At 37.6% G+C, this 23,049-nt stretch overlaps 1 protein-coding gene across 1 annotated transcript; it reads left to right on the top strand.

Moving 5' to 3' along the window:
• Positions 1–6,165: 6,165 nt before the first annotated feature.
• Positions 6,166–16,915, top strand: SCOT (Succinyl-CoA:3-ketoacid CoA transferase). The gene is made up of 11 exons (XM_045763314.2): positions 6,166–6,300; positions 7,249–7,357; positions 9,143–9,369; positions 11,012–11,115; positions 12,012–12,164; positions 13,087–13,255; positions 13,625–13,790; positions 14,840–15,005; positions 15,150–15,225; positions 15,710–15,880; positions 16,290–16,915. The coding sequence occupies exons 1-11, from the start codon at positions 6,217–6,219 to the stop codon at positions 16,440–16,442; spliced, it is 1,578 nt and encodes a 525-aa protein (XP_045619270.1). The 5' UTR covers positions 6,166–6,216; the 3' UTR covers positions 16,443–16,915.
• Positions 16,916–23,049: the final 6,134 nt, after the last annotated feature.

Here is a 23,049-nt window from a genome sequence, read left to right on the forward strand (position 1 = left end):
GGAACCTCTTACCCGAGCACAACAACCCGCCTTATGGGTTGCTGTTTGGCTATTTATAGTGCGTTGGAAAAAAAAGAGATGGCGCTAGTGGTATTTTGTGGGGTAATTTGTTATAAGTGTATTTTGATGTCAACAGATGGCGTAAGCTGTACCTTATGGCTACTATTGCCCAGCCAGTTGATAGTGTTCTCTTTTGCCGACAGATGGCAGCAGCTGTATCATTATTACCTCCGAATTCCCTTTTAAATACTGACCTACAAATCCCGTAGCTTATGATACGCTTTTATATAGTTGATTAATTAATTTTATATAGTTGACTAATTAATTAATAGTTTGTAATAAGGATTAGGTAACTGGAGTTCTGCAATGTTCTTGTAATGTTATTTGTCTATTTGTACTCACTGAATTTGTGCGCCCCTTGAGGGACTTGAAGTAGAGGGGGGGTAGAAATAGCCTAAGCTACTCTATCCCTTTGAGATGTATTTCTTTCTTATCTCAATAAACTTACTTGAACTTAAATGGACATATTCCGGGCTTCATAAGAACGACGCCCGCCAGTGTTAACACCTTACATCTGAAGGACCACAAACATGGTCGAACGCACAAAACACTTGACTGTATTTACGGGCTATTGATGGCCGTGTCACCTTTTAGGTGGCTTAATCTTTAGCAATCAATTAATCACTTGACTGTGGCCAGTTTTTGAGTAGACTCTTATTACATTTACTGTGTGATATACTTATATATAATAATTTGTATTAAGGGTAAACGCCTAACATGTAATATTAATTAATAAAAACACGCACCTAACTCCACATGTCTATTGTGTATAAGTAAAGTTGACGTAAAAAGTATAAGTTAAAGTTGTGTTCTTCTGCCCGAAACGCTACGCGTGTTAGTGGTTTTACAAGAATGTATAAACATCAATGCTATGTACTCTCATAAACCCAAAGTACCTTCTTGTATATATATAAATAAATAAATAAAGTATTTTGGACGCTCATGTACTTGTGCGCTGGCTGGCGTTCACAATTGTTCTAGTCTTCAAGGACTAGATTTAGTCAATCATAATGATAATAATGTTTATTTATTTAGGGGGAATAAATTTCTGGGCACACTGATTAATAATGGGCACCATTAATAATCGTAACATTATATTAATTCATTTTTTGTTGTATTAAAAATATAAAATATGAATCAACACCGTTTCACTTGGAGATACCTGAGTTTACCCGTGTGTACCTGAGTTTACCTGAGAACCACTAACACTAGCGGCCTCGACGAGGACAAGAAGCCGACGGCTTGTCGAAGGTCCCCCTATTTGCCTTGGTGATCTTTTCCAGCTGTACTTTAAAAGTTAACAGAATTTTGGCATTTACGGCTTCGGCGGGTAGGCAGTTCCAAGGGTTAATAACCCTGTGGGTGAAAAAGCATCTCCTGTTCTCAGTCCTACATTTGTGACTTGTTGAGCTTGAAACCTTTTCTCCTTGTATCACATATTATTAATTATAACAGTAATCGAAAAAAGTCATAGTTTGTATATACAAGAGATAAAACAGAGAGCTAGATCGATGTGCTGAGTCCATAAGGAGGCCGAGCTTCCGGAAGTACCTTCCTGTGATTGGCTGTTGCGGGAAATACCAACACTCTTTCATGAATAAAATTTAAACTAAGAAATAGGTCCTTGTGCACAACAACAAGGTTGTTGTGAAAAAGAACAACAACTTCTGTTTTGCACCTGACAGAAATCTCCATCTAACTGAATAATTTACTCGATTAAGAGAGCAGAGCAGCGTATCATTATTTGTGTCAAGGCAACCCCCAATAATAACCTCACAAGTTAGGTAGTTAGCCCATTTTTATATAACATTTGTTATATCCTGCAATATTTAATTATCACTTTATTGACACTTTAAATAACTAACACCTCACTTTTTTGGGTAAATTAAAGTTAAAGCAGAATTCCATAAGCATTTGTTGTGGGCTGAACTAAGATTATTTACTAAGTGGATGGCACCTATAGCTGATCCCTTCCTGTGATTGGCTGTTGTGTGAATGTCAACAAAGAGTTTCTACCAATGATATGCCATTGATTATGCATCCCATACCATCTGTGGGCGGAGCTTGGAACCTCTTACCCGAGCACAACAACCCGCCTTATGGGTTGCTGTTTGGCTATTTATAGTGCGTTGGAAAAAAAAGAGATGGCGCTAGTGGTATTTTGTGGGGTAATTTGTTATAAGTGTATTTTGATGTCAACAGATGGCGTAAGCTGTACCTTATGGCTACTATTGCCCAGCCAGTTGATAGTGTTCTCTTTTGCCGACAGATGGCAGCAGCTGTATCATTATTACCTCCGAATTCCCTTTTAAATACTGACCTACAAATCCCGTAGCTTATGATACGCTTTTATATAGTTGATTAATTAATTTTATATAGTTGACTAATTAATTAATAGTTTGTGATAAGGATTAGGTAACTGGAGTTCTGCAATGTTCTTGTAATGTTATTTGTCTATTTGTACTCACTGAATTTGTGCGCCCCTTGAGGGACTTGAAGTAGAGGGGGGTTAGAAATAGCCTAAGCTACTCTATCCCTTTGAGATGTATTTCTTTCTTATCTCAATAAACTTACTTGAACTTAAATGGACATATTCCGGGCTTCATAAGAACGACGCCCGCCAGTGTTAACACCTTACATCTGAAGGACCACAAACATGGTCGAACGCACAAAACACTTGACTGTATTTACGGGCTATTGATGGCCGTGTCACCTTTTAGGTGGCTTAATCTTTAGCAATCAATTAATCACTTGACTGTGGCCAGTTTTTGAGTAGACTCTTATTACATTTACTGTGTGATATACTTATATATAATAATTTGTATTAAGGGTAAACGCCTAACATGTAATATTAATTAATAAAAACACGCACCTAACTCCACATGTCTATTGTGTATAAGTAAAGTTGACGTAAAAAGTATAAGTTAAAGTTGTGTTCTTCTGCCCGAAACGCTACGCGTGTTAGTGGTTTTACAAGAATGTATAAACATCAATGCTATGTACTCTCATAAACCCAAAGTACCTTCTTGTATATATATAAATAAATAAATAAAGTATTTTGGACGCTCATGTACTTGTGCGCTGGCTGGCGTTCACAATTGATCTAGTCTTCAAGGACTAGATTTAGTCAATCATAATGATAATAATGTTTATTTATTTAGGGGGAATAAATTTCTGGGCACACTGATTAATAATGGGCACCATTAATAATCGTAACATTATATTAATTCATTTTTTGTTGTATTAAAAATATAAAATATGAATCAACACCGTTTCACTTGGAGATACCTGAGTTTACCCGTGTGTACCTGAGTTTACCTGAGAACCACTAACACTAGCGGCCTCGACGAGGACAAGAAGCCGACGGCTTGTCGAAGGTCCCCCTATTTGCCTTGGTGATCTTTTCCAGCTGTACTTTAAAAGTTAACAGAATTTTGGCATTTACGGCTTCGGCGGGTAGGCAGTTCCAAGGGTTAATAACCCTGTGGGTGAAAAAGCATCTCCTGTTCTCAGTCCTACATTTGTGACTTGTTGAGCTTGAAACCTTTTCTCCTTGTATCACATATTATTAATTATAACAGTAATCGAAAAAAGTCATAGTTTGTATATACAAGAGATAAAACAGAGAGCTAGATCGATGTGCTGAGTCCATAAGGAGGCCGAGCTTCCGGAAGTACCTTCCTGTGATTGGCTGTTGCGGGAAATACCAACACTCTTTTATGAATAAAATTTAAACTAAGAAATAGGTCCTTGTGCACAACAACAAGGTTGTTGTGAAAAAGAACAACAACTTCTGTTTTGCACCTGACAGAAATCTCCATCTAACTGAATAATTTACTCGATTAAGAGAGCAGAGCAGCGTATCATTATTTGTGTCAAGGCAACCCCCAATAATAACGTCACAAGTTAGGTAGTCAGCCCATTTTTATATAACATTTGTTATATCCTGCAATATTTAATTATCACTTTATTGACACTTTAAATAACTAACACCTCACTTTTTTGGGTAAATTAAAGTTAAAGCAGAATTCCATAAGCATTTGTTGTGGGCTGAACTAAGATTATTTACTAAGTGGATGGCACCTATAGCTGATCCCTTCCTGTGATTGGCTGTTGTGTGAATGTCAACAAAGAGTTTCTACCAATGATATGCCATTGATTGATTGATGAAGATTAAGCCGCCCAAAAGGTGGCACGGGCATGAATAGCCCGTAAGTGGTGGCCCTTTTGAGCCATTACCAGTATCAAGAGCTGATACTGGAGATCTGTGGAGGCGCGACTGCACCCTGCGTGACGGGAGATGTCTCCCGTCCCACGCATATCGTTTCAGGCAAACTATATGGCCATGAAGGTCACAGGGAGCAGAGAGGAACTCTACCCGCCTGACCACTAGGCTAGGCGGCAGCTAGTCTAGTGGTCAGGTGAGGAGAAAGTTCGCCACTAGGCGGCAGCTAGCCTAGAAACTTCAAGGCGCTGACTAGAAACTTTCTCCCACAACATAATTGTGAATTCCGGCGTGATGCTATAGGTTTTAACGCTGCTAAAGTATACACGGCGGGGTAGCGTTTATCCTCTATACATTCATTGGTCGGTGAGAGTATAGTAAGGCTATATAGATATAGATATTTACTTCAGCAGTTGTCGCGGTTGACAAACGTCAAATTCCTGACAGTTGATTTTTTGCAGAGTTGCAGGCTTTGACTCCGGGTGAGGGGGGGGGGGGGTAAGGTTAATTTAATATTTAGAGATTAAAAATATGAAACAGATTCATGGAAAATGAAAAGGAAATGTGTGAAACATTAAACGAAAGTTTCAAAGTGTGTTTGTATAAAATGAAATCTTCAGGGAACCAGACACAATAAGAATTCCAGAGAACACCATAGAGCACATAGAGGTGTCTAGAGACACTGAAAAAAATGCTCAAGGAGCTAAGTAAGAACAAAGCAGTTGGTCCAGATAGAGTTTTACCATGGGTTCTGAGAGAATGTGCACCTGAGCTCAGCATTCCACTTCAGCTGATTTTTAAGGCATCCCTGTTTACAGGAGTTGTAGCTGATATGTGGAAAAAGGCTAACATAGTTCCAATCTACAAAAGTGGCAGCAGGGAAGACCCCCTTAATTATAGACCGGTATCATTGACAAGTGTAATAGTCAAAATATTGGAAAAAATAATTAAAACTAAATGGGTAAACACCTGGATAAAAATGATATATTATCAGACAGACAGTATGGTTTTCGATTTGGAAGATCCTGTGAAACGAATTTACTCAGTTTCTATGATCGAGCCACAGAGATATTACAGGAAAGAAATGGTTGAGTTGACTGCAACTATCTGAGCCTAAAAAAAACAGGCTTTCGACAGAGTTCCACATAAGAGGTTGTTCTGGAAACTGGAAAATATTGGAGAGGTGACAGGGAGGCTTCTAACATGGATGAAAAATTTTCTAAACAAAAGAATTGGGCATTAATCAGAGGCAATGTATCGGACTGAAGAAATGTCACGAGTGGAAGGGAAGAGAAGGGAATAATTATCAGGGGAAAGCACCAAGCCATTAAATAATTCATATGTTAGATAATATACTATATGTATGTCCATAAGCCTTCTTGGAAAGGCCTATAGTGCCTACAAATATTAGTTTGCACATCTCGGGGTCCTGTTTCAATATGGCGGCCTATTGACCTCCAAGATGCTTCTATTTATCGCCTTTTAACCCACTCTAGAATCTATGATCTCTACGGATGTGTTGTAAACATTCTCTGATTGGCTGAGACGAGGGCGTGTGCCCTCCCTCCCCCTCCCCTCCCTAATAGTTTCGTGAATAAATATACAATAACTTTATCGTCGTCGCACCTCAGTCACCAGCAACACACGAATCTGTCACAAAGTGAGTTTATCTAACAAATTAATCTGTATTTTAAAATTATTATTTAAAAAGTTTACACTTTAAATTCCGTATATAACAGGATATACAAATTATCATAATACTTCCAGTTTTCAGTGTTGTCATAACATACGAAGCAAAAAAATTATTTTAATATAAATATAAGACTCTAAAATTTAAGAATAAGGGCCAAATATACATTTTTATATGAAGGATTTGCACGGAGGAATAATTCCTGAGATGAGTGAGGGAGGCGAGCATCAGGAGGTCCAACATGGCGGCCACGGTCCTGCGACGGCTACTGCGCTCACCTCATAATAACCTGCTTAATATCACCAGGGCTTGCCAGCTCAACCAGGTACTATATGTGTGTGGGGGGCAGGTGTGTGTAGGGGTGCAGGTGTGTAGCGTTTTGTGCTGTGTCGTCTGCAGTTTGATGATATATAAGAGATCTGCTTCAATGGCGCCTCACTGTGTTTACCTGATTAGTAAACAGTCTGTTTTTCTTTTAAGTTTATTGGTGGTGAGGCTGAGACAACTCATCAGGTGTGATGAATCCTCAATCTTGATACCTCATGGGTGTATTGTGCTGGTTTAAATCTTGTGATGTTTCTCACCAGTATTTTGATAATGCTCTGCGTGTAGTTACCCAATTACAATTATTTAATTACAATTAATTAATTACTTGTGTGTGTGTGTGTGTGTGTGTGTGTGTGTGTGTGTGTGTGTGTGTGTGTGTGTGTGTGTGTGTGTGTGTGTGTGTGTGTGTGTGTGTGTGTGTTCCCTGTTATTGAAACTGAAAAGTTTCGATAAAACGCAACTCTTGATTGTACGAAGGAGCCGGTGATGATCCAATATAGACAGTAGCTGAGTTATCTTATTTGGATATCATGAATTTTTGTTTATTTGTATACTCTGTTGTTCTCGTATTACCCCCAGGGCCGCTTCTCCCCATGAAGATGGGGCATGGGATGGTGATGGTAATACATACTGTATGTAGTGCAGTATTGTGCCGTAGATTTTAAATGGTGCTGTGTCGAGTAACTCCCACAGCCGCAATGTTTACCTATAATATCACATTTTAATTTAGCCGGTAGAGTTATGAACAGTACATCATTAAAGTCCATAGGCTGGCATTCCTAATGTCAGTATATGGAGGATTTCTGTTGATCACTAGATAGTTCCTGAACTTCCTGGTGTTAAAAAATTTGTATGTAGGAAACAAATAATGAGTGAGTAATGGAATGTGTATTACTGGCGATTTGTAGAAATTCTCTTCTCAATTAATTTTTTCGTTTGATTTCAGGGAGGTGTTTATTTCCTGTCAACGTCCGTCAATCTAAAGGCGCAGTTTTGTGAATCGTCTCTTGAAGCCGTTAAGGATATTCCTGCAGGCTCCAAGCTGCTTGTTGGAGGTTAGATTCCAGTGACGTCTCATTGTAAACAATGCTGGCTTTAGAAAACTAAATTTTTACTTTTTGTATTGAGTTTTTCTCATGCTCTACATGTATTTATTATTATTATACATATTACCTTACACCTATCACCCAAATACATAGCAACAAGTTTCACATATCTGTACTGTATATGAAAGCTAAAACTTTCATATTGGCATGAACGTACATATGGACCATGTTTGCACTTGTGTAGTGCCCCTTGAAATTCATGTAAAACTTCACCCATTTGAATGAAACTTAGATATTATATATGGTGAAAATTGGATATATTACTGATCCCTCCAGAAAGTTCACATCTTTCCACTTTTTCTGTAAATATTTATTATATATTTGCTCACAATAGAGGGAGCTGGGTTCATGCCTCAAACAGGACAGAAATGGTTGGGGAGATTTCCTCTCGCCCGATGCCTCTGTTTACCTAGCAGAAAAATTGGCATCTGAGAGTTAGGCAGCTGTTGTGGGTTGCATCCTGTGGAAGGTTAATAGTTGGCTTACAGCTTCCCATCTCCAACAACAAGAATTGTAATATTTTATAATCCCTTCACTTTCCAGCCACAAATACTGTAGTCACAATGCAAATATTGTGAAGTCTACAGTGTTTAGAATGTAAAGATGCAAAAAATATAATTCAAATGCGTCACGAAACAAAAAATACAGGATGTAAGGGAGTGTAAGGACAGCCGATGATGCAGTACCAGTAAACTTCTGATTCCTCCAGTAAATCATGATCATGTCCATGTAAAGTAAAAACAAAAATCAACTTTTTTTCTAGACTGAGAATGAAGTTACTAACCTTGTTATCCAATGCCAAACAAAACACAAGCTGCCCATGTCATTTAAATTTTGTTAATTGTGCAGATGCCTGATCTTGGACCACTGATCTCTTAGATCTATATAATATAGAATGATAGTAATACATGTATCCCAAGGGCGAGCTACTGACCCTTCCCAAGATGCAACCCCACAACAGTCGTCTAACCGATGCATATCTATTTACTGCTAGGTGAACAGCTGCATTAGGTAAAATAGAATGTTCCCACCCATTTCTGTTCTGCCCAAGAATGTATTATGGTACCAGATAGATCTTTCCACACATCTATTTGGAATTAGTAGATCTGAAAAATTTGCCCATGGTACAATTGGTAGAGCATGGTACTGGAAAATTGCTTTTCCTTATTATTTATTAATAAAACTGTATGTGGTATTCTTCAACAAACACTTCAAAGGCTTTTTCCAAGAACTTTTTACATTTAAAAGCACTTGAAATGACCAATAAAGAATCTATACAGTATAAGAAGACTCAATCAAAAGAAATATTATAATTTTGGGTGGCTTATGAAATGCCAGAAATGTTAATTGGGTACTGTTATGTAGGTGCCTGACGGCTGAGTGGACATCGCTCAGGGTTTGTAGTCCTAAGGGTCTGGGTTCGATCCCCAGCGGAAGCGGAAACAAATGGGCAGAGTTTCTTTCACCCCTGATGGCCTGTTCACCTAACAGTAAATAGGTACCTGGGAGTTAGACTTCTGCTATGGGCTGCTTCCTAGGGATGTGTTGTGTGTGTAAAAATTAGGATTAAGGACTTATACAAGAATGTAAAAAAAAATAGGATTAAGGACTTACCCAAAACGATATGCATGCTAGTGGCTGTACAAGAATGTAAGAACTCTTGTATATATAAATAAATATAAAGTAAATAAAATAAAAAATGCTTGAGTCACTGAGCAGATATATTCCACTTAGGATTTGGTCTCTGCGGCATCCCGGAGAACCTCATTGGAGCTTTGCTTGAGACGAAGGTGAATGATCTGACCATAGTGAGCAACAATGCAGGTGTTGACAACTTTGGGCTGGGTTTGTTGCTCAACCAGAAACAGGTCAAGCGCATGATATCTTCATATGTTGGAGAGAATGCTGAGTTCGAGAGACAGTACCTGAATGGGGAATTGGAAGTGGAATTGACACCACAGGTAAGCTGATTGTAATGACTGCTTTTATATTTAAATATTACAAAATATTCAATGTTAAGTGATTGTCCAACTCTTTTTGTCAATGAGTTAATCAGTCCAACAATCCAGTTAGTTCTATAACTACTATACTTGCTACTTTGCCCAAAACGCTATGCGTACTAGTGGCTTTAGGTATTATATGTACTACCTCTATCTTTAAATCAAACAGAATGTTTGTACTGTAACTCTGCAACTATGTACGTACTTTTCCTAATTAAATTATTATTATTACTATTATTATTATTATTATTATTATTATATTAATTTGGAGACAAGTTCACATTCCAAATGTTGTAAGTATGTGTTATACATACAATTTGCTATCTCCATCTCAAATGCTTGACTTGCTCCCAGGAGCCTCCGACACACCACACTTCATCCCTCACACTTTGTCATATATTCTTCCACTCTTCTAAGATATTGGTCATCTGCTTCCACTATGTGAGCCCCCCTTTATTTCACCCTTCTACACCCTTCTTGTTAAATTATTGTCATTCTGTAGCACAATTCAATTCAATTTCTTTCTGTAGCACAGTCATCTATGTCTTTGGCTTGCAACTGAAGGTCTCGGTTTGAGTCCCTGAGCGGGATAGAAGTGGTTTGGCATGTTTCATTTCACCTGATGCTTTTTTTTCACCTTGCAGCAAATAGGTAGCCAGGAGTTAGGCAGTTGTTGTGGGGTGCAACCTGGGAAAGCCAGTAGTTGGCCTTGGGGGACCTCCATAAACTTAAGTACAGGCTTCTTTTTCCTGACAATGGATATTATTATAATCTAGCATTATGTCCACTGTCATCTCACCCCTATACTTCTACATATTCAGTTATTCCATCTATACCATGAACCTTAAACTTTTTCCCTATTCATAACTAATTCCTCCATTACCATCATCCAGTGTTTCATTGGCCCTTTGTCACATCTGATTTTTCCGAGGGAGACATGTTAGTACAGGTATTACGTGTTTCACCACTTGTAACACCCCAAACTCAAACTATAAGTTCCACCTATTGGTCTGGTGGATAGCGCGCAGGACTCGTAATTCTGTGGCGCGGGTTCGATTCCCACACGAGGCAGAAACAAATGGGCAAAGTTTCTTTCACCCTGAATGCCCCTGTTACCTAGCAGTAAATAGGTACCTGGGAGTTAGTCAGCTGTCACGGGCTGCTTCCTGGGGGTGGAGGCCTGGTCGAGGACCGGGCCGTGGGGACACTAAAAGCCCCGAAATCATCTCAAGATAACATGCATAGCTCTCAAAAATACTTTCCTCTTTACCACCCCACATCCTGCAATTTTTATCTCCTACCATAACTATCTTCAATTTTCTCTAAAACAATTTCTTATTTCTTACAAAGTCCTCACTCAAGTTCCTCCCAAAGTCTTTGCCTTTTACATTTTTGTTTATTTAACCATTTTCTTTACATAGTAAAAACTAATTTGAGGAGCATCCCCTTTGAAGCTTCCCAAGCTAAACACTGGTCCTGCCAAGCTTTAGGGAGATGGAAACATTTGTGAATGAAGCCACCTGGAGGCTCCTCTGCTTCGGTTGGTAGTTCCTGGGGGTAGGTATATGAGATGTAAACATGAAAGTTCTCTTAATTGCTGCAGGGTACATTGGCCGAGCGATGTCGAGCTGGAGGGGCTGGTATACCTGCATTCTTCACCCCCACGGGTTATGGTACGCTTGTTCATGAAGGAGGAGCACCAATCAAGTAAGTAAATCAGGTGCTGCTCATACTATAGTCTCGAGAGTAAATATTTCATATTTTTTCACTTGCGTATTACGTGTTTATTGATTAGGCAAATCATTAAATTTCTCCTCATTTGAAACTTCCACTGTCCCTCTGCATTATTTTTCCAAGAAACAATCATTTGGAAAATAACCAATCACTGAAATAACTGGATTTTTAGTATTGGCAAATTTATTTCCTCTGGTACTTGCAATGCCTTATTTTAGCCTGTATCATCATGTACAGTCTTCACATATGCATTGTTGTGCCATAGTAATGCCTACAGTATCTCGATACAAGTGTGTGTGTGTTACTCTCCATTCATTGTAGTTTGTGTTCACACGGTGAGTGTGGGGGCTGGGGGGAGGAGGGGATGGATGAGAGTTTCCTGTGAGCGTGCACACAGGAAAGTCAGGTGATGGAAGGCAGCACGGATGGACGAAGGTTTTAGTGTTGTATGTTGTCATTTTCAGCCGGATTACTACTACTACTACTACTACTACAGCATCTTTTTTCACAGTATAATATCATGTGCTTATACAATATATGTATTCAGTTTAAGCCTTGTGTATTCATCTTCTTCATGATTTCTCATATTATTATTTGTTCATAGTGGAATATTTGTAGTTCCAAAACGTTTCCATCACCATTTTTATTTTATTTTATTTTATTTATATACATACAAGAAGGTACATTGGGATTGAGGATACATAGCATAGTAATTACAATCTTGTAAAGCCACTAGTATGCGCACTAGTACCATCTGCAAGTTCTATTATTTTCCATCTACTCTTATTTTATTTATTGTTAAGTCAATAGTCATGCTTTTTTTTTTGTACCCGTGTCAAAAATTATTTACTACTATTCACCCTGTATAGATACGGCAAGGATGGCATCATCGACATACAGAGTGCCCCCCGGGAAACCCGTATGTTCAATGGTCGTAACTACATCATGGAGGAGGCTATTACTGGGGACTTTGCTCTTATCAAGGCCTGGAAAGCTGACAAAGCTGGCAATCTCATCTTCAGGTTTGGCCCATGTTTTTTTCACATTTTAGATACAGGATGATCTGTGAGATGGCAGGTTGTGATTAGTAAAGTATTCAGGTTCTTGTATAGAATGTTGCCAGACCTATTTGTACTTTGATTTTTCTATATTACAGTATTACTAAAGTTCAGCATTAAGCTGTGCATATTATATTATCGTATCTGGCCATGTTATCAGATTACCTTGCACAGGTTTCTTGTGCGTTGTGTTTCTCTTGCCCCAGATTTTTTTGCCCTAGTTCCTGGTAAACAATAGTACGTATCTACCTAGCTATTTGTTAGGGGTCTCGGAGGCCTCACACATTTCCCCCAAGGTCTAACTAGAGCACCACTTAGCTCCTCCAGAAAATAGCATTTCATTGCATTCAACTCGTTAATTTCTTGATTGGAGTCAGTTGGCAAAAGTTAAGAAATGGGTACAGTACTTGTACGATGCTTGTCTTCATAGCCTGCTTGGGTTACTAATGAGAGCGTTGCCAACATGATAGGGTGTGGGTTATTTTCAGAAGGGGAAGGCAGTTGGAGCCGGTCGGTAGGGGAGCCGGTCAGCCGAGCGGACAGCACGCTGGACTTGTGATCCTGTGGTCCCGGGTTCGATCCCGGGCGCCGGCAAGAAACAATGGGCAGAGTTTCTTTCACCCTATGCCCCTGTTACCTAGCAGTAAAATAGGTACCTGGATGCTAGTTAGCTGTCACGGGCTGCTTCCTGGGGGTGGAGGACTTGTCGAGGACCGGGCCGCGAGGACACTAAAGCCCCGAAATCATCTCAAGATAACCTCAAGTTGTGTTGTGGGACAATTCATAAATATTTTGATATTTGTCAGTTTAATTCAGAAGTGTCATTTGGATAAAGACTTCCTGAGTTTGTCAACCGTTGAGTGATGGTAGCACACTTTTTCAACAGAAAGACGGCTCGCAACTTCAATCTGCCAATGTGCAAGGCAGCTCAAACGACAATAGTGGAAGTGGAGGAAATAGTGGAAGTTGGAGAGATCCCAGAAGATTTGGTCCACATCCCTGCCATTTATGTAGATCGCATTGTCCTGGGAGAGAAGTATGAGAAGAGAATTGAGGTAGGTTGGGTAGTGTTGCAACAGGTCAAGCAAAGTTGAAATAAATACACTGTAGTAGTAATGCAGTAGGGAGGGATAGTAATGATTTTGTCCTAGATTTTTACTTGATTTTGTTAAATGCCTGTAGAGTATTTTGCTTGGAGTTTTTGTATGAGCCAAACTATACCACACACCACTAGTCAGTGGTGCATTTCAGACATTCATTACTGTAGACATTTTTTACTGATCTTCACTTCAGCATAAATAGTATATTTAGTCCACATCTTAATTCATTTCCGTGTATGTCCCAGAATAAGATGTACTGTATTCTGTTGTTGTTGTCTTTCGTGCCTGTTGCCATATGGTAATTGGAGCCGCTCTCCTCCGTAGCGCTTGACCCTGAGCAAGGAGAAGAAGAAGAGTGCAGCAGCGTCTAACCCCGCAGTGGCAATGAGGGAGCGTATTGTGAGGAGAGCTGCCTTGGAGTTCAAGGATGGCATGTATGCCAACCTTGGTATTGGAATGCCCATGCTTGCTAGCAACTACATACCCGATGGTTAGTCGTCTTTACACTTTAAATTTAATGTAAACGACAAAGTACAGTATTATAGGATGTTGAATTTCAACTCTTGCTTAAAGATTCCTGTATTATGTCCATTCCAATTTAAATTGTCGAGGACGCTATATATATTTGGGCTTGTCTATATAGTTATGCGTACTTTCTATTTTTGAATTATTAATGTCAACCATAATGATATTTGTTTCCTCGTTCTGTGACATGTTATAAGGAGTTTGTTAAATAAACCATTAATCAATGTTAATTAAATGTAAATTAATATGACTAAATTGTTTCTATTTAGAGAATGATTGTTTGCAAAATGATTTTACTTAAGAAAGAGGTCATACTCATGAAGTAAGATTTTAATAATGAGAATCATAATTCTGAGGCAAGAGTTAATGACTTACAGAATTTATAATGGTTAGACTTGCATAATATTAATGTATTGTCTAGTTTACGGAGTTTTATGTAATGGTTTTTTATTTACTTTTAAGTATATATACACAAAGGTACATTGTTTTTGCTAGTACAGATAATGGTGATTAAATGCATGATGTTCAAACCACACATCAGCAAATTAAGAAACAACAATGCTTTAGTCCATCTAATAATGGTCCAGAGGCCAGATTCACGAAGCAGTTACTCAAGCACTTATGAACCTGTGCATCTTTTCTCAATCTTTGGCGGCTTTGTTTACAATTATTAAACCGTTAACGAGCTCCGAAGCACCAGGAGGCTGTTTATAAGAATAACAACAGTTGATTGGGAAGTTTTCATGCTTGTAAACTATTTAATAAATGTAACTAAAGTTGTCAAAGATTGAGGAAAGATGTACACGTTCGTAAGTACTTGCGTAACTGCTTCGTGAATCTGGCCCCCTGGACAGACCGAAACATCATCGTTTCTTCAAAAGTAAATTGCATAGTACAGCTTATTGAATTCCTCATACTGGTTAAACTCATACACTATGCTATCCTTTGGAACGTATTCTTTATAACATGTGGGGATGAAATATTTGTTAGAAAATTAGTTACATTTGGTTGCAGGTATGAATGTGAAGCTTCAGAGCGAGAATGGTGTGTTGGGTCTTGGGCCATCCCCAGTTCCTGGAAGCCAGGACCCTGACCTCATCAATGCTGGCAAGGAGACAGTCACTGTCATTCCGGGAGCATCTTACTTCAGTTCAGATGAGAGCTTTGCCATGATTAGGGGGTAAGGAAGAGAATATTATTAGTTCTGCGCAAAACAAATGATGTTTTTCTTTAGCCTGCAACAAACGGTGATTTGTTTGCTCATGGTGAATGAAAACACAGTACTATACACGCATCAGATTGTAAACCACTTTCTCTTCCTCAGTGGACACGTAGACCTGACTATCTTGGGAGCGATGGAGGTGTCTCAGTACGGTGACCTTGCTAACTGGATGATTCCGGTGAGTAACCATAGTTAAGGAAGGGGAGGGAACAATCAAGGAAAAGTATCAAGCCATTATGACTATATAGCACTTGGAAGGGGTCATGATAAGGATTTGGGATGGGAAGGAATTTTGCCCAACCACTTAGACGGTCAGGGATTGAACGGCAATCTGCATGTTGCAAGGCCGTTGCTCTACCGCCCGCCCCAAGTAGTTGGGTAACCGTAGTTAAGGGGATCATCCAAGACAATATTAATGAGGTAAGGTATGTGTGACAGTCTAGTGCCTCTTTATAACAGCTTTAATGTTCAATAATAAGCAGATATATTGTAAGTGAAATTTACTACAATAATGTTTCTCAATGCAAACATTCAAAAAATACATTTTTTGCACTTACTCATTCCTTTCGGAACTGTGACGATGTTTGTAGTTATGAATGTAGCTTCTAAATTGAAATATAATATTGTACAATAATATTTTATCTGAGTTTTTGCATCATCAGGGCAAGATGGTGAAGGGCATGGGAGGAGCCATGGACTTGGTGTCATCTCCTGGCACCAAGGTGGTCGTCACAATGGAACACGCTTCCAAGAAAGGGGACCACAAAATTGTCGAAGCCTGCTCCCTTCCTCTCACCGGCATAAACTGTGTTGACATGATCATTACTGAAAAGGTGATTGAATTTTACTACAAGCCTTATTGTTAATTGATGCTTAACGTTTCAGGTCGTTTTTCACAATTTGATAAGTCTTAAATTTCCAATGCTTTTGACTAACCAGGAGCATATAAACCTAGGCAAAATCACCTCACCTATCTAGACCAAGTCTCATTAGCCCAAATGATGCTTCAGTATTATAGTGTTTTCAATTTCACTCAAGCACTTGAATTTTGAGGCAGTCTAAAGTATTAAAAGTGCATTGATGTAAATGTGAGGAGACATAGAGTTTATAGTGTGAAATATTTAAGGTGGGGGGCATTTGTTTACATATACAGTACTCTTAATCAGTGATATGCCGCTCTGATATTTGAAGAGTTCAGCAGATATAATTCAGTTATGTTAGTCAAAATTATTTTCTTTTCAGTGCGTATTCAGTGTTGACAAAGAAGAAGGGTTGACATTGGAGGAGATTGCTGAAGGTGTGAGCATAGAGGACATTGTGTCAAGCACTGGATGCTTATTCAAAATGAAAGATGATGTGAAACCCATGGGACAGATAGAGGTTCCAGAAGACTGAGGAGTAGCCTGCTCACGCTCCCTTGCTGCTTCTAACTAACCTCACTTACTTGCCACACTTTGCAATCGTGCATCCAATTGTATAGTTTTCTTTTGATATCGCCATATGTTAAAAATGCACTTTTCACGTCGGTAATTCTAATATTGACAGCTAAGTGTTTTCTGGTAAGAGAAAGTTGTACAGTAGTATATACTTATATAGTGGCTAGTCTAGCTTTGTGAAATTTGTGTATATTTTTGTTAATGTTTGATTCTGTTGATTTCTTGTAGAAGATATTTTCAATACAGTGTGAGCTCAATGATCTGGACCAATTGGTACCTTGTACAGTATATCCAAATCCCTGAAATCCAGACAATAGAGTTAATACCCTAATTTTCCCCATGCTCTATGGGTGAATGTCACCTAGCTAAATATTAATTCCAACTTATGATGGACCTCTGTCACAACCTATTTGTAAAGAAAATTTCACCTCATCTGGCTTATTTTTTCATGCCTTGCTCTCAAAACCTTATTATCAATATTATGGGGACTCCCGGTTTGCCTCCTGCCTTCTCATTCGGGGGGCAGTGGCGGGCGTCGTTCCCCGTCGTTCCTTATTATCAATGGCAGCCATTTGGGAATGGAAAACTGTGCTAACTGCTAATGAAAACGAACCATAGAATACTTTTCATGTGTTGAGTGGCTGTCGCAGTGCGCTAACTATTTCTCATGGTATCGTGCATGCCTACCAAAACAGTCATGAATGCAGTGGAGCAATATTAAATGAGTTGTTATTCCTACTGTAATTTTTCATACTCATTGGCAAATTTCACTTAGCAAAATTTAAATTTCAATGATTATGATGGTCACATTCCAGGAGAATCTTATTGTATTGCCCAGTATTTTCTCTTAGCCTAAAATAAAAATATTCTATTAGAATTTCTATTACTAAAATTTCCCTGCCTTGACCCCCTCTGGGGTAAAGGCAGAGTCATGACCCCCTAATATTTTAAATGAACCATTCCTATTGACTTATCACACCTAAAAAACCTTCTTTTGCTCTGGAATTTCTATAAAATATCTTTGGAGTAAGTAATTATGGAGATACGGTCTAACAACTAAGTTCAGAATTATATTTTTAGAATCAAGTCAAATTCAAACCTTCACTGAACATAATTTGCCACTTATAAAATGAAACCCCTTTGCTATATGATATCTTCTGAAATGGGCCCATTGAATTTCCACATTTTCTAACTTTTTGGTTACAATTTTCTAGGATATTTTTTTTGTTACTTTTACAAAATCAGTATTTGGGAATTGTAGGTTCAGAAGTTGTTTTTATACATATTAATTCATTGATATACGAAAGTATTGTATTCAAGAAAGGTCTTGCCAGTTTTGTCTTCAATGTTGACATATTTTGTTAACAAACAAAAGCTGTTTATTCAAAATGCTTCCACTGTTGAACCAGTCTTAGTGTCATCTATTGGTGTGTGAAATTAACATTGTTCTGGTACTTGCTTGCTATTTATGATTAATGAATCATACTTGAATATTTCAAAAGTTAGATATTCATTATATTATAATGTTTTTTATATCCGCTGTTCCTAAGCTTTCTTGTCTCTCAATGCATGACTTTTCTTAATTTTGTATCTAAATATTTATGCCATTCTTGCCAGTGGCGGAGCATTGATGGATCCTAGAATGCATTGAGCGGGTAAACGGCAGGAGTAAGTATATCCACTTGGTTAGCCAGATGGGGAGACTCATCGTTTGCTGCCCTTTCATAAATCTCTCGGTTATATACAACTTTTTATACAGATAACAAAATGAACTTGTTAGGAGTCATTTTCCAGGGCACCTCATGCCTATGATTTAAAAAGCAACACTACCTGGAATATTTACAAACTTTCACATTCTCTTGCTATTTTCACTGATGGTTCTAAATCCCCATCTGGTTTAGGGGTTTCATTGTCATTCCTGATACAATGCATAAATCCTCTTTTTGTCAAAGTTTTATTTGATTTGTTCTTAATAAGTTGGCTTTTCGTAACCTACTTCTCTATTGTAGCTTGTATGCGTGCCTTACCGGCTATTGAATCTTTAAACCCCACTCAATTATTTGGTAACAGAAATCCAAAATTAGCCATTTTCCATTTTAGTAAATACAATCAAGTGTAGTCGAACTGAGTATAGACTCCAAAGAATTGGCCAGTGAAACAGCAAGATCTTCCATTCAGCTCTTGAAGACTCTTTCTTTCACAGATTACTACCCAATAATTTATTGAATCTCTTTAATGGATCAAAAGTTTGTCTTTCTGATCTTATATTGACATCTTAAATACTGTATAAATAATACTTTTATTTGTGACTGGGATGGTGCTATGTAGACCCCGACTCTGTGCCTCCTGTTGATAATTACTCGCTGGTGACTGGGATGGTGAATAACCATACTGGCTTAGCACCATCATCTGATTATTACTTGCCAAGTTTTATTCCTTACCTAATAATTATTATATTTTTAATACTCTTCAAAGTCTATTTAAAATTTGTGTAGTTAGGGAGAAATATATTTTTCATTTATTCCTCAGTATGCACACGCTCTTGATCCCAGTGCTACAGCCACTGTTGTCAATCTCGTGTTTTCTGCATTGGGAACTGATGGTCGTATGTGACTTTTCTTTTGGTCGTAATTATAGTCTTTATTCTCTATATTTTAAAGGTTGGTAAAAATAATTTTGTTGATCTCTTTCAGTGGATGCGTTCATGATAAGGCTAACTTTGATCTGCATGAGGTTTAATGCCTCACTGTTCCCCATAAAGTGTGACTTAACCTCTGCACTGCGCACCTGTTTTTGGCAAAAACTTCGTAGTGCTATTGTTTAGGATATATTTTTGTTAGTTTTTATAAATGCTCAGGTAAAGTTAATGTCAAAACGTTTCCAAACTCAAATATTGTCATTTCAAAACACAAAGTGATGAAAACATTACAAAACATTAAAATATAGCCTAATTAAAAAAAAATGGACAACTCTCAAAACGACATTTGTTGGCCGGCCCAGTTGAGGGGGTTAAACATCTCCATTTTTCCATTTACTTCATAAAACATCTACCCAAATAATATTACTGTACTACTGGTACTTTCCAGCCACAAATACAAAACATGTATAATATAAATGCTGAATGCTCGGACAGGCATGAAATCAGATGTGATGCTTGGCATCTCTTTCCAAAACAAAACCTCTGTTGCATAAAACTTGCAATTCTCTCCGTATGCAGTCGATGAGTCACAATAACATGGCTAAAGTATGTTGACCAGACCACACACTAGAAGGTGAAGGGACGACGATGTTTCGGTCCGTCCTGGACCATTCTCAAGTCGACTGTGAATGGTCCAGGACGGACTGAAACGTCGTCGTCCCTTCACCTTCTAGTGTGTGGTCTGGTCAACTTGCCATTCTCTCATCACATATTTAAAAGTTAGGCACTAAAACTCAAACAACATACAGTAACTGCAAATCTGCGTACACCAAATTCAAATTCACACATTGAGTTGACTTTCTGCAACAGGCTTTGGCTGACCTCGCCACAAAAGTAAATAAAACAAAGATGATTTTTATTTTTTTTAATATTTTAGTTTTTAATAAAAAGAAAAGTATTTACTAAATTGAGTAGTAGCAAGCAGAGATCTATATGTTTTTAGTTACAAAATGCTGTTAAACTGATTTGAATTATAATATTACAGTATGCACCAGCAACCTCTTGCAAGAGCTACTCATTAATCATAGCTTAATATGAAAAAATACTTTCATGAGTATTGACAGCAATGGGTACCCTAAAATCTGAAATAGGCACTAGTAGACGTAGTGTAAAAAAAATATTGTCGATCAAAATCTCATTCTTGAATGTGTAGATGCTATTGTTGAATATTACTTGCATGATCACCAGACACTCTGATAGGCACGTGAGAAGTTTTACATTTCGTGTAACCACTGGTTGTTGTTGTTTTTAGATTCAGCTACTCTGAACAAAAAGTTCCAAGTAGCACAGGTTGTGGTGAGCCCGTAGTGGATTTATCTGGCACAGGAGCGGGGTTGTAACTGTCATTGTAACCATTTACCACTTTAAATGGCAAGCTACTGTATCATTTATTTACTGATGAGTACTGTGTATGTTTTTTTAACACCATGTATTCATTTACAGTATTTATTAAATAAGTATGCACTCTGATCAGATCTGCCCCCGTACGCTCCAAATTGCATTGTTCCACCTGATGGTCATACATCTGAAAAACTTAGTACAGGTAATTTTCAAATTTAATATGGAAGCAAAATGAATATTTTTGTTATAAAATTATCTGTTACATCATAGGAGGAACCACTTTAAAAATTTTAGGAATGTTATGAGGAGGAAATTATTAGGATTAGTAATGGTATAATGTCTTCTCACAGACATAACAACATAGGATAATAACCCACGCTTGTGTATTTGTGAAATTTATGTAACGAATTTACACAGTCTTTTGCACTCTACTGAGTGCTTAATCAAGGTCCGAGTGTGTGATTATGACGAGACTTAAATCTCAACGTCTAAACAGACGTTGGTGTAAATTCCTTTCATAAATTTCACAAATACACAAGTGTGGGTTTTTATCTTATATATTATTATTAATGTTAAGACCAGGCCTCCTCATATTATGAGACGGCCTGGTTAGGAACCAAGCCGTTGGGGTGTTGAGCTCCAAAATCAACGCAAGGTATGTTTTCATGTTAGAAATGAGTTTTATTTTTGTTTTTTTTATGAGGTTGAAGCTAGTAAAGCTACGGACACAAGCTGTGCATTAATATTGTATATAATGTATAGTACAGTAAATTTTTTACCTCAAGGGCATTACCATTGACATTGAAATGTTTCAGTGTTTCACATTTGTGATTTTCTTTCTGGTAATTACAATTAAATATTTATGTGTAAAACTATTTTTGAAAATACAGTACAGTACTACGTGTATATTGTATGTTGCAGCTATTATTTTAGTATGAAAATGTTTTGGAGTGGAGTAGTAAAGAGTTGAGGCTTGGTCTGCTTTTATATATATATATTTTATTGACTGGGTTTTAAGCAATAGCCCTCATCTTTTATGTTTACTTCAGCAGTAAACATGACTTAATGTTGGTCTCCCAACTAAATACCAACATTAGTATTGCAGGTTCTACAAATGCAATAATTTAGGTGATTAAAAGGTGCAGATAACTTACCTGTGTATTTTTTTATTTGAAGCTCATGTGAATTGCCACATATTAAATGCTCATAAGGCAAAATTATTCAAATTATTCTCCATCTTATATTCATATTTACCTTTCCATTAGGCTGGAATGGATTCAAGTGTGTCAACACCATCGTGTGTTGGTGTGGTTAGCTCAGCTGCCCGCCTCACAAGCAAGAAGACCAGGGTTTGAGGCCTGGGTAGGCTGGACACATTTAGCCTCCTTTTTTTTCACTGCCAATGAGCACTTAGCAATAATTGAGGAGGGGATTTCAAAAGATTGGCAAATTGTTCTAGCAAGACTTTGTGCTCAATAACCTAATGAGGTATAGTACCTGGCTTAAGGCTTAGCCCCAAGTTAACGAATCAAATGGAAATACTATAAATTATTCAGCCCAGTTAATAGTACATAACTGTACTGTATAATTAAATGCACAAATATAATGGCAGTTAATCATGATTTTTTTTTTTACACCAACAGTCATGTATTATGCTCTCAACACATGGTGTAGTCATTCTCTAAATGGCGTAATTTACAAATTCTCATTTTCATTCATTTGCGCATCTTCTCAGGTCCTCATTGCCACATTACTGTACCTTGAGGAGTTCACACCTGTTTTGATCATGTAGTTACTATGGCCCATGCGTGTTAGTGTTCTCTGTTGCATTTTAAGTTTGTGTTGAAATTTCCTGCGTGCACTTGAGCTTGATATACATATTGAATAGGTTTTGAGTTGCATTTCGTCAGTTACCACTGAAGTCACATGCTGGAATGCTGATAAACTTTGTGTTACAACATTGCTGGACTACTTAACGAATTTCAAAGAGATTGTTGACCTATAATTATTTCTTGTGGTGATTACTTTGTGCAGGACAGAGCTTGGGATTAATTGCAGCTTTATCGTTTATTAAGCTAACTTTTATAATTCATAACTGTGAACTTTACGTAACTGAACTTTGTGTATTAGAACTTTTGCACTAAGGCTTTAGTCAGTTGCCAAGCTTACTTCATTGTCATTAGAGTAAGCTTACTTATGGAATATATCATTATAAATATAATCCTTTTGCATACGGTGCCTTCCATACTATCAGCATTGTTGTTTTTAACAAATGTGATTTACAATAGTTTGTTTTGTAACTTTCTGGTTGCAGTACTTAACACAAAATATTGACTTTATAATTTGCATTTTAATGATAGTAATGCCAGAGAGCTGAAACATTTACAAATGAAAGAAGGAATCACTTTGTTTAGACTAAATATGATTGTTGTTATTATTGAAAATCTCATCACAAAAAAAATACTATTTTAATATTGTATATAAAAATCTTTTAATAAAATGCCAAATTCAAGCGCATATTCCTATT

Source organism: Procambarus clarkii, chromosome 65 (genome assembly GCF_040958095.1).
Source record: "Procambarus clarkii isolate CNS0578487 chromosome 65, FALCON_Pclarkii_2.0, whole genome shotgun sequence".
NCBI classification, from domain to species: Eukaryota; Metazoa; Arthropoda; class Malacostraca; order Decapoda; family Cambaridae; genus Procambarus; species Procambarus clarkii.

Bases quoted from the DNA above. Each gene is read 5' to 3' on its own strand.
- SCOT (XM_045763314.2), top strand. From the start codon at position 6,217: ATGGCGGCCACGGTCCTGCGACGGCTACTGCGCTCACCTCATAATAAC. The intron at 6,301-7,248 runs GTACTATATGTG...GTTTGATTTCAG, and splicing joins GGGCTTGCCAGCTCAACCAG to GGAGGTGTTTATTTCCTGTC. The intron at 9,370-11,011 runs GTAAGCTGATTG...TAATTGCTGCAG, and splicing joins AAGTGGAATTGACACCACAG to GGTACATTGGCCGAGCGATG.